The sequence below is a fragment of the Heloderma suspectum genome, chromosome 3 (assembly GCF_057233095.1).
Source record: "Heloderma suspectum isolate Gila_16-S chromosome 3, 16-S_ref, whole genome shotgun sequence".
Taxonomy (NCBI): Eukaryota; Metazoa; Chordata; class Lepidosauria; order Squamata; family Helodermatidae; genus Heloderma; species Heloderma suspectum.
In genome coordinates, this window is record NC_139460.1 from 3,462,425 (window position 1) to 3,480,149 (window position 17,725).

Consider the following 17,725-nt stretch of genomic DNA (forward strand, 5'->3'; position numbering starts at 1 on the left):
TACTTACAGCCCTTGCAAGAACCCTCGTCCTTAGAACAAAGATCCCTAAGGGTCAGCTCTCAAACGGTCTTATAACAGCTCCCCTGTGGAGACAAGCATAATAACAGCCACATCGGCGTACATTTTGATCCCGACACATGCTGTTGGGAAACTTGTATAGAAGTGGGACTGGGCACAGGGGAAGGGGTGGTTTTGTTAGACAGAAATGCAAGTTCTGAATCTTGTATCGTAGCTGGAAATATTATTGGTTCAACTATGGGTTACCGTTTAAAATCCCATTAGTTCACCACCAAGCTATTTGCCTGGCGTTGGGGTTCTGTTGCACCCCTGTGCATGGAACCTCTAGTTTAGCCTTCCCCAACCTGGCGCCCTCCGCTTGTGTTGGACCACAATCCCAAACGTTCCCAGCCAGATTTATTTTGGACCACTAGAGAGGTGTTCTGTCTCGACAGTCTTACTGAGGCTGTGTTCGCTCCTCCAGCGGATCGCAACGAGTGGATCCAGGCCCTCCAGAAGACAGTGGCGGAAAGAAAGTCAAAGTGTTTGGACCGAGTGTCTGTCTTCCAGGTGGCCAGTAGCAGCTTGGACTCTGTGGACAAGGGCGGCCCTCTGGAGTTGCGGGGTTTTAAAAACAAGTTGTATGTGGTGGTGGCCGGGGAAAAGGTTTTCCTCTACAAGAACGCAGAGGTGCGTACGTGCCGAAGTCAGCGGCTCTTCTGGGGTCCAGTCCTACAGAAAGGCATCTGCTGTTGCTTAGTTTCTCCACCTCTTGTAATTCTTGTGCCTTGGTGCAGGATTTTCGCCTGGGGATTGGGATCACCTACATCGAAATGAATGTGGGCAATGTTAAGGATGTGGATAGGAGGGGCTTCGACTTGACAACACCCTACCGGATCTTCAGGTAAGGCCCTGTGCTCCGGGCTTCATGGCCCCGGGCTTCCTACTTGCCGTGCTTGCGCTCTCCACCCAGACAGCTGTGGTGTTTCTCTCCCACTGGCCTCTCAGGTCCTGCGGCCCCTGGTCATGGGCTGTTCTTGGGCCTCCAGTGTGGGTTGGTTCACTCCCCAGTTATGCACTGCTGAGCGTTTATCTTTGCTGTCCTGTTCTGTTCTTCTCTATTCTGTTTTCCTCCTCCCCATTGTTGCTGCTGCTGTTGTTATTAACCGGAAGGGTCAATGAAGTACAGTATAACATTCAAAATCCCAGATATCGTTCAAGAATACCTTAACAATACTATAACCAACCTGTAAACTGACCATCCTCAGAAAAGCAGAATTAAAAACAAAAATGAAAACCCTACACTGCACCCTCAGCCCCACCTCCAAAATCTCCCCCCTCGGCTTTCGCACCCAGCTGCTCCACCCCCCTGTACATTACGTGGGAATGTTCCTCAGCCAGCCCAGCAGCTGCCTCCTCCTTTCTTCCAGCTTCGTGGCAGACTCCGACCAGGAAAAGGAGGAGTGGGTGGAGGCCATGCAACAGTCCATCACTGAGGCGCTCTCAAACTTCGAGGTGGCCGAGAGGATCTGGACAGTGGAGGCGAACTGCTTCTGTGCTGACTGCAAGTCCCCCAAACCCGACTGGGCCTCCATCAATCTCTGTGTGGTGATCTGCAAGCGCTGTGCAGGTATGGCCGCTGTGCTGGCGGAAGGAGGGCAAAGCAGCCGTGGCTGGGGGGCCTGCAGGGGTGGCAATTCAAGATTGCATCGTCTGAGGGCTTCAGTGCCAGGAGAAATCTGCTCTTCCATCCCATACAAGGTGTTCTGCTCTTGTATTCTATGTCAATTGATCCAATAGAATTATGCCCTCCTGGGTCCATATTTAGAATTGTTCAGAGCCAAAGCAGGTATTACTCTAAACATGCAGCTATGCCTTAACTTTTCTTTTTACTCTAGAGTAGGTGCGGGGCCCCTAATCCAGTTCCTAAAAGCCCCTGCCACACCCCACACTAGGGTCTTGATCCACATTGTGGACACTGTGCCTACTCTAGAGTACACCCCCCACCCCCCCCATAGACATAGCTGCTAGATACGGATTTAAAGTAATCTTGGTTTTGGCCCTAGCGTGGGTTACGGTCATCATTTCTGAGACCCTTGCACTGTGCCACTGTGATGTGGTGTGTGTGTTTTCTTTTGCTCCCCAATGCAGGAGAACATCGTGGGCTGGGACCCAGTGTCACCAAAGTACGGAGTCTCAAGATGGACAAAAAGGTCTGGACAGAGGAGCTGATAGAGGTACCTGTGGGGAACTCGGTTGCTGGGCACATTGGAGGCAGGGAGGCATTTTGAACAATGAACTTTAAGGACTTGATCCAGCGGCAGGCAGTCGTTATTTGCAGCGGGCCTTCTTACTTCCCCTGTGCCTCATTAGAAGTTACTTCTGAAAGATGCAGGAGGTAGTGGTGATGGTGGTGAGGCAGATGGGAGCGGTGGGTGGCCAAAAGAGGTGTCAGTGTTGCGCAGGGAAGCTGCTGTTCAAAGAAAGGCAGAAAGTAAAAAAAAGTCTCTTTGCATGTGGGCAGCTCTTCGCAGGCTCCTTGTGAGATAGGGACCCTAAAAGGGGCAGTGAATATCAGTGGCGTTGATAACTGGAGAACGAAAGGGGAAAGTGCAGTTGAATATTTGTTGTGAAAATGTGCCAGTATATTTTTGAAATGAGAATTTCTTCCTCTCACTAAAATGTTATTTTATCTTTTAAACCTTTTGACTTGGAATTAATTGCTCCAAGATAACATCTCCCTCTGGCTTCATATGTGGTAATTTGTTGTTCTGTGGCTGTTGTCCCTTTTTATGAAAGCTTCCCGCACTTGGCCTGATGCCTGTTTCACTACTTTAAAAGAAAACCAAACCAAACCAAACCAGGGCTGCTTTAAATTGTGGTGAAGCAGAAATGCTGCCACTTGAGGGCACCATTTCCACAAGAAAGCTGCTCTGTACTAGGGCTGTGACAGAGGGAAATCACCATCACAATAGGAGAACTTGCCTGGAAGAAAACTCCACCCTTTTGCCACCTCCACTGTAAGTGAAGACAGTTTGATAGAACAAGTGAAGGACTAATTGTGGGTTGATCAACATGTTGAACCAGCCGCATGGATGCTGGCTGCAACCCTTTGGGGTGGCTGGTCCATCTGGCTTGCATAACCTCTGCCCTCTCCCTCTGGGGGGAAAGGCTGGGGCATGAATGGGCTCATCAGCTTCCCAGGGCCAGGAGAGGCTGCACCCACTCCCCAATCTATCCCTAATTACATTGTAGCTTGATATAGATTTTAATTGGACACCAAAAAGTAGGATATACATAGAACAAATAAATAATACAGGAATTATAACACATCATGATGTGATCTCCATCAGATCATGGTGTGGAAACCCTCCCTGCAAGGCAAGAAATCTGTTGGCAAGCTCCACTACGCATTGTGCCTTCAAAGTGGAGTACCCACCAACACAACACTGGTTTTGGGCTGTACGTGGGTGTAATGTGTTGGCCAGCCCCCAGGCGGATGCTCAAGATGGCTTTCTGGAGATCATTCCTTCTCAGCGCTCATTTGGCGGGGTGAAAGGGTCCCTCCCCTCCCCCCCAACACACATATCCTTCAATGTGTGTTTATTGGTGAAATGAGGTTTTGTAGCCATTTTACAGATTCTGAGTACTGATGCTGGGTGGTATTTATACTGGATTTCTTTATATTCTATTTGTATGTTTTGTTCTGTATGTTTGTATAGTGCCTTTCAGTCAAGCCGCTCCTACGTGTAGTAGTAGCAGCAGAAGGCTGTGCTGCTTTAGAGCAGAAGCGGGCAACACACAGCCCCCCACAGCCACTCACTCAAATTCGGCGGGGGGGGGGGGATGCAAACAAAACCGCATTTGGAGCTGCTACGGAGTGCCAAAAGGTCAAAATTAGCTTGTTAGCAAGTTGATTTTGACACTTTGGGATCTCCGTAGCAGTTCTGGATGCTGTTTTTTGTTTGTTTGTTTGTTGTGTTTATATCCCGCCTTTTTTCCTCTTGCAAGGAACCCAAGGTGGCTTACATGATCCTTCTCCTCTCAGCCCGCAGCGGTGAAAATGACCCCCAGACCTCACGAAGTTCCCCTCTCTCGCTTTAGAGTGTTCAAAGCAGTTTATCCATAAAGCAACAATATAAGGTTCTTATCCCCATATTGCAGATGGGAGATAAAGAGGGAGAGCGTGTGAGTTCCTTTGGCCATCTATGTGTTCACTATATGGCAGAGGTGAGAGCTGAACTGGGAACTTCCAGGCCCATCGTCTTAGCCTGATGCCACTTTGTTTATTTATTAATTAATCGCTCATCTGCCTGGTCACCCAGCCACTCTGGGTGATGTACAAAGTATATAATAAAACAATTTAAAACAATAACATTCTACAGTGAAAACATTTTCTAAAATACCCTAACCCATCCCAAATGCCTGCCTGAACAACCACACAGCATGGTTTAATGAGCGCGGTGGAAGCTCATTAAAGAGGGGGTATGGTGGGATTCCCTAGGGAGGGAGTTCCACAGAGTGGGGGCCACCACAGAGAAGGCCCTCTCCCTCATGATACATGATTGCCATGGTATGTTTTACCTTGTCACTGGGGCCCGGTTTGCATTGCATGTCACCCAGCCGGTGCAGTGGGACCTGCCCCTTGTGGGAAGCCGACACTAGCTGTTTGTCCATTTCACTGCTGGGGCCTCCCTTTCCTTGGCTGCTCCGAGGCTGAACCACGCAGGCGATCCAGTGCCTCCCGCAGCCTGTGTAAGGATCCACCCGGGCAGCTTGCTCCAAGAACCCCCCGGATGCTTTTTCTTGCTGCCTAGTCAGGTTTAAGAATTTCTGCCACGGACATAACTTGGAAGTTCACGGGCTCGGCAAGATGCACAGCATGCTGGGAAAACTTATTGGCTTCAGGGGTGGCCAAATCTGCAGGCCTCAAAGCCTGGCAACCCCCCAAAGCTAGGCCTGCACCCGGCCTCCACGTTCCACCGCCACACCCATCTGCTTCTCCTCATCCAGTTGCTTTCTCTAGAGTTTTTCAGGCTGCTTTCACTGTTCACTGGTTTATTTTTCCACTGTTGAAGGCTGCACTCCTCTCCTCTCCTCTCCTCTCCTCTCCTCTCCTCTCCTCTCGACTCCGGTCATGGGCAAAGCAGTTGCTTTAGTGGTGTCTCTCCACATGGAGAGACCACAGGTGGATTCACAATTCACCCAACAATTTTGAAGTGGTATAGTGTGGTGCTGGAGAAGACTCTTACGAGTCCCCTGGACTGCAAGGAGGTCCAATCAGTCCATCCTAAAGGAAATCAACCCTGAGTGCTCATTGGAAGGGCAGATACTGAAGCTGAAGCTCCAATATTTTGGCCACCTAATGCGAAGAGAAAACTCCCTGGAAAAGACCCTGATGCTGGGAAAGACTGAAGGCAAAAGGAGAAGGGGACGGCAGAGGATGAGATGGCTAGATAGCATCACGGATGCAATGAATATGAACTTGAGCATGCTCCGGGAGAGAGCGCAGGACAGGAAGGCCTGGCGTGCTATGGTCCATGGGGTCACGAAGAGTCGGACACGACTGAACGACTGAACAACAACATAGTGTTCATAAGGAGATTTATTATTATTTTTGGCATTTTGACTGATTCTTGTTCATTCATGCCTTAGTCCCTTGGCAACACAGCAGCTCCTTTGCAACCAGGTGCCCTCCAGAGTATTTGGGCTACAACTCCCATAATTTCTAACCATTGCCCATGCTGGTTGGAGCTGATGGGAGTTGTAGTCCAACACATCTGGAGGGCACTGGGTCTCCTGCCCCTGTTCTGAAGGTTACCTAGGAGGTGCAGAGAGCAGAGGTCGGGAGATGTGTGTGAGATCCCATGCCACGTGTTCTGCAGAATGAGGTGACGGAGCGAGATGGCCCGCTCCTTAGGCTGAACCATTTCAATCAACAGATGGGAGAATTGCATTTTTGAACACTCCCTCCCACAACAGCAGCAGCAGCAACAATAAAATCTCCTTGGATGTAGAGAACAAGGTAGTTGTAAGACTTTTTTTCTGTCTGAAAATGCATAGGATTGAGCTCTAAGGGGCCTTAGGCAAAACTCTCTTCCTCTCAGTCCTCATTGGCAGCACGTGAGACAATAATACTGACTTTATAGGGTTGTTGTAAGGGTTATAGCTACATAATGCGTGGGAAGCGCTTTGTACACTTGGAAGCACAATACAAATGTTAAGTATTAACATTATAAGCAAGATGAGTTCTGAAAGCGTAAAGGTGAATTTGTTACAGGGAAATGTCACCACAAGGCTTCCATCAGGATCGATTCTCCCCTTCGCCACGGTCAATGCACTCATCAGTGACCTAGAAAACATGGATCACAGAGGGTTCTCTGGTGTGAGCCGTTCAAGGTCTTGTCAGTGGGCTGGCTGGCTGGATTAGTGGCCTAGTGGTGAATTGAAGGTCGTTGTGAGAGCCTGCTCCCTCTCCTGCAGGCACAAGTGGGGTAGAACAGGATAGTGCTGTCCTGATTTTGCAGAGTTTCTCAGCTTAGGTTCTCACCAGCCAGAACTGAGTGGAGCTCACAAAACTCTACTCCTAGTTACCCCAAGTTTTCGTGATTTAAGCAGTATAATTTAGGGCCAGGGCTGAGGAGTAATTTTATTGCTGCTATGGTTAAACTACTGGGAGTCAGAAATTCTTCCTTTATTTGTCTGAAATTCTTGCCCTCTCAAAATATTGGTGTGGAGCAAAAAATAAGAGAACCTCACATTAACCCTTCTGTTAAAATTCAGTTTAGATCCAGTGTAAAGGGATCAAGATGAGTGCTTATGTAAATCCTGCTTAGCTTGCATCATTTATAAAGTTCCAAGGATCGCCTCGGCGAAGAATTTCAGTTTAGCATGGAGTGCACACATGACAGAACTGCCGGTGTTCTGTTTCTGGATGGAAAGGATTTATAAGAAGGTCCTAAAATATACTTGTGAATCGTAGACTAGAAGAGACCCAGTGTTTTTCTGTTCCAACTCCCAATGACACCCACCCCCATTCACTACAGACTGGGATCTCTTGGTAGATCTCTGAGTGACTTGCAGTAGATCAACAAGAATTTCTGACTCCCAGTTGTTTAACAACAGCAGCAACAAAATTACTACCCAGCCGTGGCCCTAAATTGTACTGCTGAAAGGAAGAAAACCCTGGGGTAACTAGGAGTGGAATTTTGTGGGCTCGGTTCAGTTTTGGTACTCAAAACAAAAACTCAAGGGCTCAAAATTCTTTAATTTTAAGTGTATTAATTTTGTACCTGGCTTTGGTTCGTGGATCTCAGGGATATATTTGTCCCTGTCTGTCTGTCTGTCTATTGTCTGTCTGTCTGTCTCATTATTTCTAGGCTGGCTTTATGGGTGGAAGGGTCAGTGGAGGCTGGTGGCTCCAGTGACAGTTGGGCAGGGAATCTGTTCCAGGTTTCAGCCAGAACCGCTCAGAGCTTTAAAGAAGTACCTTGGATAGCTCCTTTAGAGTTCTGACTGAAACCTGGAGCGGATTCCCTGCCCCACATTGGAGCCACGAGCTTTCACTGGGAAAGGTGTTTCTAATAAAAAGTAAAATAGATCTCACAAGCCCGAAGATTGCCCACCCCTGAACTACTGCATGCTGTGAGGTTTGGTCATGGTGCCCTGCTACGGCCTTCTGGGGGGGGTGTGTGTGTATCTCTGAATGTACTCCATCTCATCCCTTGTTCTTCCTGAGGAATATCTGGTTGGATAGTTAATATTAATTTGACTCCCAAGTTCTGTGTGGTTTAAGGAGTGCTGAACTGATGTGAACTGGCTAAGACTGAGTGCTTTGACTCTACAGCAGGGGGTGCAGAAGCTCAGGCTCGCCTGGGGTCCCAATCCAGCCCTCCGGGGTTCAGAAGATCATATCATACCCTTCCCCCAAATGCCGATCATTTGGCGGATTCCCAGCTTCTGTGCAGCCCCCCCAAAGGTTGAAATGCCTCTCCTGAAGCTTAGTCACTGACAGTGAGAGCTTTAACTTAAACTGGCCACGCCCCTTTTCCTTCAGCTCCGCCCACCGGTGAAGTGGGGGCCCCAGGTGCTTCTCCAAAACTGAATTTGTCCCTTGGGCTGAAAGAGGTTCCGCACCTCTGCCCCACAGAGTTGAGGTAGTCTTGGAGCCTTCCCCAACCTGGCATCCTCCAGATATGTTGGACTACAACCGCCATCGGCACACGCTGGTCGTGGATGATGGGAGTTGTAGTCCAGTCCCTCTGGAGGGCGCTGAGCTGAGGAAGGCTGATGTGGTCTGTGTATTTTTGATAGGCTCCACGGCAGTAGGGCTCAGGGCATGCTTGCCTTCTAAATTGAGGCAGGGCAGGTGGCCACCCAGAGGACGTCTGCTTCCTGCGTAGCTCGCCTACAGTCAGAACCCTGCTGCCCAAGAACCCACACCGCCTTTGCCAAGGAGATGGATTCCTTGCAGCCTTGATGGTTGACTGGAGCAGGGCAACAGCACACCCTAATGCTGGCAAGTGGAGTTCCACATCCAGCTGGCCTTCACAGATGGCTCCGTGTCAAGGGCTCCTTGGAGGCCTCTCTCAGTCTAATCCAGTAGCCAAGTCCAGACACAGACAAATTGATTATTTTCAAAGCTTTATTCCTCTTTTACAACTTAACTACTCTACTGTTAGCAACTAGATATGAGCAGCAGAGTGCCTATGCCCTACGTTGGAACAGTTGGTCCCTGTTTGAAGGAGAATCACTGGCAGACCCTGAACTTATGGTCTAGGGAGAGTCCCTCCCCTTTTCCCATGGATCCTCTGGGCGCAACTGTTGTTTGCGCGCCAACCGGGCACCACGCCTCCTTTCCGCACCCTCCATTTGGCGCCGCTCCCTGCGTCGGCGTCGCGCGTCCAGCAAGACTGCTTCCTGCGCTCTCTCACTCCCGGGACTGCTATCTATGCTAGGAATGCCGGTGGGAGGAATCTCTGCCAGCTGTTGGCCCTGGGAAGGATGAGCGCGCTCCTCTCCCAGGAGCGGCTCCTCTTCCTCAGAATCAGAACTACTCTGGGATTCTATGGGCTCAGTGTCCACCCTGACACTCCGCTTCTTGTGTTCTCAGCTCTTTCTCCAGATCGGTAACGCCGTGGCCAACCAGTTCTGGGCCGCCAACGTGCCCCCCAGTGAGGCCATCAGCCCCAGAAGCCAGAGCCAGGAGCGGAGGTGCTTCCTTGTGGCCAAGTACAGGGAAGGCAAGTACCGCCGGTACCACCCGCTCTTCGGGAACCAGGAGGAGCTCAACAAGGTGGGTTGCCGGATGTGGAGGGAGGTCCCTCCAAGGCTAAGGCTCCCCCCCCCGCCACTCCCTCAGGCCCCTACATGATAGCAGATTTGGATGGGCAGATCTACAGGTGATGTCATGTGGATAGAGAAAAGGGGTCAGGGGAGGCAGAGCCTTCTCTATTTGTGGCTTTGGACTCTGCAGGATTCTGAGAACACTGTGCAAACAACAGTGAAAACTGGTCTGAAATGTGTCCTTTTTATAGATGCTACGAACTAGATAACTCTGCATACGTCATGGAATTCTACTCGTCTTTTGTTTTGGGTGCTTCCGGATGAGGCTTTTATAGCACCATCACCTTGCCTGATTCATGGAATTTTATGGGGAGGTGGGGTCCAGATGACGTTGCCTTCCACTCACAACCCTCCCATTTTTTCCCACTGCTTCTTCCATTTTTTCTCTTACCACGCAAAACCCGTTGAGAAAGAAAGATGGAATAGCTGCACGATGCTTTCTCACTGGTAGCGCTAGGATTTGGAAGCATCTTCTTTGTACACAATGGCCGCGTTTGCTTGTCACAATAATTCTAAAGAATTACTGGCTTACTGAGAGTGAGCCAGCATACCAGTGCATGCTGCTGGTTCACTCCCGCTTGGCTCCTCCTGTAAGTGGGAGCCGCTAAACAAGTTATGAACCTTCTGCCCAGAGGTTGTTTATCATGACATGCGAACCAAGAACGCTGGCTTTTCTCTCCTCAGACAAGCCAGAGTCATTAGCCAAGAACAATGCTTTAGAATTCTGGCTTACTGAGATGTGCAAATGTGGCCAGTGCCCCTAGACGTGTGCAGAGTACCTTTCCCTCACCTCTGTAGTTGCATTTAAACATCTGATTATTTACAAGGGAAGTGTCACCACAGCAATGAGAAATCGCTATAATTCTTTCATGGTTATTTGTTCTTATAAACACCCCACTACCACCATGGAAGTCTTCCATTAAAACGAATGCTGCTTTCACACGTGAGGCTTAAAACTGTTGCTGTTTCCTTCTGCTTAATGGTACAGCTGGCCCTGAGTGCTCACAGCGGGCATATTGCATTGCTGTCTTTGGGCGTAATCCTCTGGTTCGATTTCTGAGGAACCTGTGCTGGAAATTAATGGGTGCTGTGTGCAGACACGATAACTATGATCAACAAATGGGGCCATTGCGTAAAGGCTGAACATCTGGTTCAAGCAGGTGCTTGCTCGTGATCTGTATAAGGTGGCCTTTAAAGCCATAAATAGTTTGGAACCACCTACACGTGCATGAGCCTGCCCAAGCATTAAGATCAGCATTGGAGGCCCTGCTCCACAGACACCCGGAAAGAGCTATTAGGCTGGCAGGGGAGTAGGGACAGGGCTTTCTCATTGGTGGCCCCCATCTTTGGAACTCCCTCCCCGGGGAGAGAAGTATGGCCTCATGCCTGCTGTCTTTTTTAAAAAAGGAGCTGAAGACACATTTAGTACTTTCTGCATTTGGTACATAAAATCTTTTGAGTTGCTGCAGCGCTGTGTGCGTGTGTGTTTTAAACTGTAATTATATTTTCATGTGTTTGTAATCTTGTAAGCTGCCTTGTGATGGCAGGTTCACAATCTTTTAAATAATAAGGTGTGACTTTGTGTCCCCATATCTTTCCTTTATCATGTGGAACTACGTTTACAAAAACCAGCAGCCACGGATGAATTAGGCTTCTCTCCCCCCCAATCTATTGCCCAATTAAAGCAATCTTAGTTGATTAGACAAATGTTTTAATTGATAAATCAGTCAATTGAATTTGCATGTGGGCAAAACAATAGTTTTGAAGACAAAAGTGTACTTTCTTTTTAGACGATATGTATATATGTTGCAGCTGGTGTCAACTTAGAAGAGGTATTCTGTCCTCTGTGAAAGGGAGAAGGCTTCTTCTTCTAACATTGGGGTGGGTTAGGGTTGTATGAAGAGCTTGGAAGCATTTGAGGACTCCTTGAGAGCTCAGTTGCCCCCAAACAGTGGGATTTTAAAAAGTGTATTATACGGCTCTTTGGCTTGCGTGCTTACGGACTTGGCTAGCATGTTCCAGGGGATTAGCTATGCAGTCTGGGGTGACCAGCTACCTGCTTTATTACAAATAGCCAGGCAGAGGGTGCAGTCCAGCAAAACCAGCTGCTTCACCCTCTCCCATCCCTTCAGTGGGGTTTTCATGGCTCTCCTTAGTGCTAACACTGTTCTGGTGCTGTAAGAAGTGTAGAAGGGATATAGTTCCTGCCAGCTCAGGGGGCCTGTGGTCTTCCCTCAGGGGAACTGTTACGTGGACAGAGAGCGCATTAGAAATCCTGGGTGGGTGGGGGAGCTGATTCTTCCCCAGTGGGACAGATCAGGGCCAAAGGGAGGATCCAGGGACGCCAAAAACGCCTAAAAACCAGGTGCCAGTATCTCAGGCCCTCAGGAATGCCTGTATAGGCTTGATAAAAGATCCTCCAGAGCACTGAAAGAAGCCCCAGTAGGTATGGTTGGGTGGGGAGATCCAAAACTCTTAGTAGTGTAAACAGCAAGGAGTTTTGTGGCCCCTTAAACAGTAACACTTTTATTCTGGCGTACACTTTCATGGATTTATGCCAGAATAAATGTGTTAGTCTTTAAGGTGCCACAAGACCCTTTTCCTGCAATAGACTAATATGGCCGCCCCGTGGACATTCTTAGTAGTATATTTGCTGAAGTGGTAGTATGAGAGGGCAAAGTAGAATTCTAATTTGTGAACTGCCCAGCAAACTTTCTGTTGATAGGCAGTGTAGAAATATAAGTAAGTAACTAAATGCTTCTTTAAAAAAAGTAAAATTGTACTTATTTTAGGAAATCAGCGTTTACATGGCATTTTAAAAGCTAAAAAAAGTTTTAAAAGAAAACAAAGAAGCCTAAGAATGGCAAAAGTAAAGCTTTTTAGACCCCTGACCTATGATGTTTATCTGGCCTGAAGGCCTGTCCACCTGGTTGTAAAAGAATGTCCTTTGTTTCACCCATTTCTAAAAAGGGAGGCTACCGCGTGCTACTTTGCTATAATTTTCAGGTTATATATTCAGGTTTTTCCTTTTTATATTGTTAGATTTGTTGTAAAAGAATGTCCTTTGTTTCACCCATTTCTAAAAAGGAAGGCTATCGCGTGCTACTTTGCTATAACTTTCAGGTTATATATTCAGGTTTTTCCTTTTTATATTGTTAGATTTGTTACTGCCATACTGTTATAACGCGATTTGTATTAATCTGTATTATAGACTCCCGTGCAGAGGTATATATTTTCCTTAGCTTGGGCTTCTGTTGGTGGTATATTTTGTTAAGGGTTAGTTTTGCTGTGTTGTTTATCAAAGCAAGAAACCACCCTGTGGTTTTTGGGGCAGTCTAGGCCCAAAGAACAGAAGCTTCTCATCTGGGCAGAACAAAGCTCTTTTAGTAAGGAAGAGCCCTGTTTTGAAACCCCCGTCTCTGCCTTTGTACAGGCAAAGCCCATTTAACAGGAAGAGAGAGAGAGAGAGAATCCAGCTTTCGGTTGTGGGTTAATCCCCGTGAGCCAGGGTCAGAGCCAGGGTCATCATACCAGCGAGTCGCAGATTACGCTTGAGAGGGGACACTGGGTTTGTATTGGTCAGCGTTGACCCGTCATAACTGCGCACACACCAAGCCCAGCCTGCCAGGACGTTGGACATCCCTTTAACCATTTATGGGTCACTCGTCCTTACTCCTACCGCTTACTCCTGGGGTGGGGAGGAGGAAGCAGACGGCAGTTCCCAATGTGTAGTGCATGCGCACGCACAGGTATTCAAGCAAACGGGTTCGTTCAAGTGCGGCTTTCAGCCTCAACTATGGAACTGGTCGAGTGAGTTGACCAAACGTTTAAAGTCCAGCTATCTCCCTTCGCCCCCAGCCATGCTCCCTCCTTCCGGGTTAGAGGGAGGGTTGAGTGGAGGGGAACTGGAAGAATGGAATGGGAGGGGAAGTTCTTGGGTGGGGGGAGCCTGGGGCAAGCAAGGCAGAATTGCCCAGAAGCCCTGAGAATGGGGTAAGGGAGAGTCCGGGGGCCTTGGAGGAGCAGGGTGGGGGGAGGGGGCTGGGCTGCCTCGGGAGAGGCTTTACTGAAGAAGTGGAGCTTGGAGAGGAGGCGGAAGGGGCAGAATGGACAGAAGTACGCCCAAACATATGGAAGCAAAAGTAGAGAAAAGTGACGAAGTGGGCAGGAAAGAGATGGGCCTTGGGAGCAAGAAGACAGGGGTGGGGTGGAAGGTAAGGGCAGGTGAGGACGAAAAGGGAAGTGGCAGGGAAGGGGAATATAAACATGACTAGAAGCTTGGAGCTGATGTGGGGCATGCAAGGAAGCTGCTATAAGGTGTATGTGTGTGTGGAGGGGTGGGGGTGATATTAGCAGCAGGAGGGAGCTTTCGATCCTGATTTCATGACAGCGGTCAGAGTCTCTGAATCTCGACCAGCCTTCCTCAACCTCGCACCCTCCAGATGTGTGGGACTGCAACTCCCATTGGCCATGCTGGCTGGGAATGATGGGAGTTGCAGTCCCACACATCTGGAGGCACCAGGTTGGGGAAGGCTGAACTAGACAGTCTGCAAGCAGACTGCTAATGTTGTATGGACAGTCGGAGCCATGGGAGGGACCGTGTGACCCAACCACTGCCTCGTCTGGCGGGTTTTTGCAGTCCCGTGCTTGGCAGTGCAAAGACTCACTGAGCTCCTGGTGGGCCGCATTTGGCCTGGTGGGCCGCCCTGCAGGCCTGGGGTAAAGGAGCGCAGGAGGGCGGCCCTCCTTCCCTGCACAGCCCCGTCCTGTGTGGACACGTCCTCTGCCTTTTCCCAAAGATCAGCTTCCACTGCTCAGAGGATTCAAGCTGCCGAAGCCAAAACAGACTTCATTCGGTGTTTTTGTAGCTCGTGTATTACTCCAGGCAACGTTGGGGGGAAGGGAAGCTAATTAACATTTTAGTTTTGTGTGAGTCGTTCCTTTTCGCTGCGAGCATCTGGGCTCCAGCAGTGCCAAGTACATGGGATCCGACCTGGCTGGATCAAATTGCACCAGCCCCTTCCCCTCCCTCCGGGGGCTCCTCTGTTTTTTTGTTTGCACGGACGTCTGGTCCCCACCCTCGGCCCTTTTGGCCAGTGACCAGGCCAGCAGGGAGACTCTGGAATTCCACCCGTGGGCTGGCTTTGCCCCCTTTCTCCCTATAAAGAGGCCGCCACATCCTCTCCGGCTGCAGGACTCCACCCAGAGGTCCGGCGCTTTGCTCAATCAACTTTTCTCACTCAGTGAAATCCCCCTTTGCACAGCTCAGCTGGCCTGGAAGCTGGCCTCGGCCGCTGATCCGCCTTCCCGGGGGCCCTCCAGTCTCTGCCGATGAGCCTGTAAGAATGGTGTGATGGCATCGCCCTGAGGAGGAGGCTTTCTCTTTCCCGGTCCCAGCCTGTTCCTTGCATTCGTGCCGCTCTTCCCTCTCCCTCCCGCCCTGTCCCTGGTGTCGCTGACTCTCTCCTGTCGCACCACCGCAGGCCCTGTGCGCGGCTGTGACCACCAGTGACCTGGCCGAGACGCTCGCCCTCTTGTTCTGCGGGGCCGAGGTGAGCTGCTACTCGGGGGACCCCAGCTACCCATCCCCCGTCGCCTTAGCGGAGCAGGCTGGTCAGAGGCTGCAGATGGAGTTCCTGCTGCATAACAAGACTTCAGGTAAGGGGCGCAGCAAGGGGTGGAGGAATTTTGCCTGAGGGGCTGGAAGGAACAGAGCCTGCAAAGGAGTGTGTGTGTTGTAAGCTGAACAGCAGTGCCTGAGGAGACGAGGCCGTGCGTAGATGTAAGCAAGTCAGCGCACTGAATCGCAGTCATGTGGACTGTGAGCCAGAGCTTAGCTCCAGAGCCTGTTTTCAGTGCCAAGTGCTGGGCTGGACCACTGCATCTATTGACGTCTTGGGACCTTGCTCCCTGAAGGAACCTCCCGTGCGCCCCTTCTCGTACCCTGCGGCCACCTGCAGAGACCCTTCCTGCTGCACATTTCTCACTGGGTTTGTACGGGTGTTAACCCCCCTGCCGTCTCTTTGGCATGTACGTTCTAGTGCGGGAAGCGAGCAGAGCGAGTGTCCCCCCCCCCCCGCACCCTTTTTCAGTAAAGTCAGTAGAAGGTTGAGTCTGCAGAATTCGTCACTGGGCGGGGCAGGGGGGGCAGGTGTGGGCTAGGAATGGGTGGCGCCAAACCTACGTGGCCGCCTGATTAGCCCCCTTGGGTTTGACCTGGTTTACTTCTGTTGATTGGCTGGAGGGTGGGCGGCATCTCTGGTTCTGCAGGTGCTTCCACATATGGCTTTTATGGCACCACCGCCCTGCCTCATGCACAGAATTTCACGGTGGCTCCCGATGTCAGCATCTTTCACTCGTAATCCTCCCATGTTTTCCCAGCACTTCTTCCGTCTTTTCTCTTACCGCAGATAATCCGTTAAGAAAGAAAAGATGACATAGCTGCACAGGGCCTTCTCACTGGTAGTACTAGGAACCCTCCACCCAGAAGCACCCTGGGATGTGCTCACTCACTTTTAATCTTATCTTGTACGATAGTTCCTTTCCAGACCAGTTTAATAGTGACCTTGATACTTTGTTCTTATATAGAACTTCAGAGCGCTCAAAGTATTTAACATACTTTTTCTCCGCAACCCATACAACAACCCTGTAAGTTAGATCAATATCATTATCATCATCTCCATATTGGGTTGGGAGGTGGGGGAGGCTGAGGCTGAGAAAGAAAGAGAATGGTTTGCCAAAGAGCTTCTAGACCAAGGGGAGTATGCAATGTTAGTCCTACATAGAGTAGACCCATTGAGATGAACTAACTTAAGACCCATCCATTTCAGTGGGTCTGGTCTATGTAGGACTAACATTGGATTCTCCCCAGTCTTCCCCAACCTAGTGCCCTCTGGATGTTTTGAATGACAACGCCCAGGATTCCTGACCATTGTCCATACTGTCTGGGGCTGATGGGAGTTGTAGTCCAACACATCTGGAGGACATCAGGTTGGGGGAGGCTGTTCTAGATGGTTCATGGCAGAGTTGAGATTTGAGCTGAGGGCTTCATGATTCATAGCTCAGTCTCTTAACCATTGCCCTACACAGGACACCAACTCTGGTGTGTGTGCCAGTGCGCGTGTTCTCTCTCTCGGTCTCATGGTCTACTTCATGCATCCGACGAAGTATGTTGCTGCCCGCAGACGCTCATGCCACATCCAACTTCTTTCGTTATTATGCCGCAAGACTCTCGTTGTTGTTTTGACCAACCTTTGGATGGATTTACTCCCTGAGAGGAGTAGGACCAGCTGAGGTTTCTGAAAGTGGTTTCCTTTTGGTCTGGCAGGCATCACAGTGGCCTCTGGGCCCTTCTGCACCCAAGTGCGGTGTATCCAGAACAGCAGCAGCAAGTGGCGAGTGCCAGGGGCATTGCCCAGGCAGTGTGGGACAGGTTTGGAATAGGGTTCCAGGCAGGGGCTCTTGAGGGAGCTGCCTCCAGCTCCTCTAAGCATTGAGTGGGCAGCAGAGGGCGGAAGGCATTGTGGGGAGGGAGCTGTTTGGCATGTGGAGAAGGAAATTGTCTGGGGGCACCACCTCGAAAGTGTGAAAGGTGTGGCAGTGCAAACAGTTTTTATTCATAATTTTCTTGTTTGTATTTTATGTTTTTAATGCATGGTGCACCACCAGGGAATCTGGGTTGTTGGGTAGTTTGAAAGTATTACAAAACAAACAAGCAAACAGAGAAAAAAGAGAGTAGTCCCAGCAGCGCTGCTGCTTTACCGCAGCAATTCAGTCTTGCATGTAGGAATTTACCTGGGGGCATTTATTTTGTTGTTCTGTCTCGGTATGTTCCCCCCCCCCCCGCCCAAAATGGAAGAACCAGATCAGAGAGCTGCTTCTTCTTCTTCTGTGTCTGTTGTGGAGATGAACCTGCAAAACTCCTTCCCTGCCTCCCTCGCTTTCTCTCCCGTAGTTTTAAGAAGTGACCACTTCTCCCCTTTCTGGATTGTATCCGATAGCAGAAATGTGCATGGGATACAAAACTGAATGCCTAAGAGTTTGCTGGTGTTTAAGGAAAAACCACCAACAGCAGAAATCAAAGGTGGATTTGGGGTTGCTGCATAAATGTTATTTAAGAATGATCTGCTGTAGGAAGTTAAGAGCTTTTGTAGGGAATTCAAGCAAACCAGAGCCTGGGTCTCTCTCAAAGCAGGAACATCCCAGATCAAAAGACGGAGCCCAGTTTCGTAGCCTCTCTGCCCACAAATCTGTTTTCACATTCTACCAGGGACAATTCTGACTAGCTGATTTTGGAGATGTCTGCCAAGCCATGTGTTGACCCTTCCCGGACTGTGCTCAAATCCCAGTGAGAGACCATCATCCACTCCCCTCTGCCTGTGCC

General features: G+C 49.7%; 1 protein-coding gene across 6 annotated transcripts in view; it reads left to right on the forward strand.

Moving 5' to 3' along the window:
- Positions 1-17,725, forward strand: part of ARAP1 (ArfGAP with RhoGAP domain, ankyrin repeat and PH domain 1) — a 158,754-nt gene that overhangs the window by 109,035 nt on the left and 31,994 nt on the right. For all 6 annotated transcript variants that reach the window (XM_084842318.1, XM_084842319.1, XM_084842320.1 and 3 more), the window contains 6 exons: positions 482-687; positions 795-901; positions 1,428-1,627; positions 2,149-2,234; positions 9,110-9,292; positions 14,826-15,000. In XM_084842318.1, the coding sequence (XP_084698444.1) occupies positions 482-687; positions 795-901; positions 1,428-1,627; positions 2,149-2,234; positions 9,110-9,292; positions 14,826-15,000 (957 nt within the window). The remainder of the gene's footprint in view (positions 1-481; positions 688-794; positions 902-1,427; positions 1,628-2,148; positions 2,235-9,109; positions 9,293-14,825; positions 15,001-17,725) is intronic.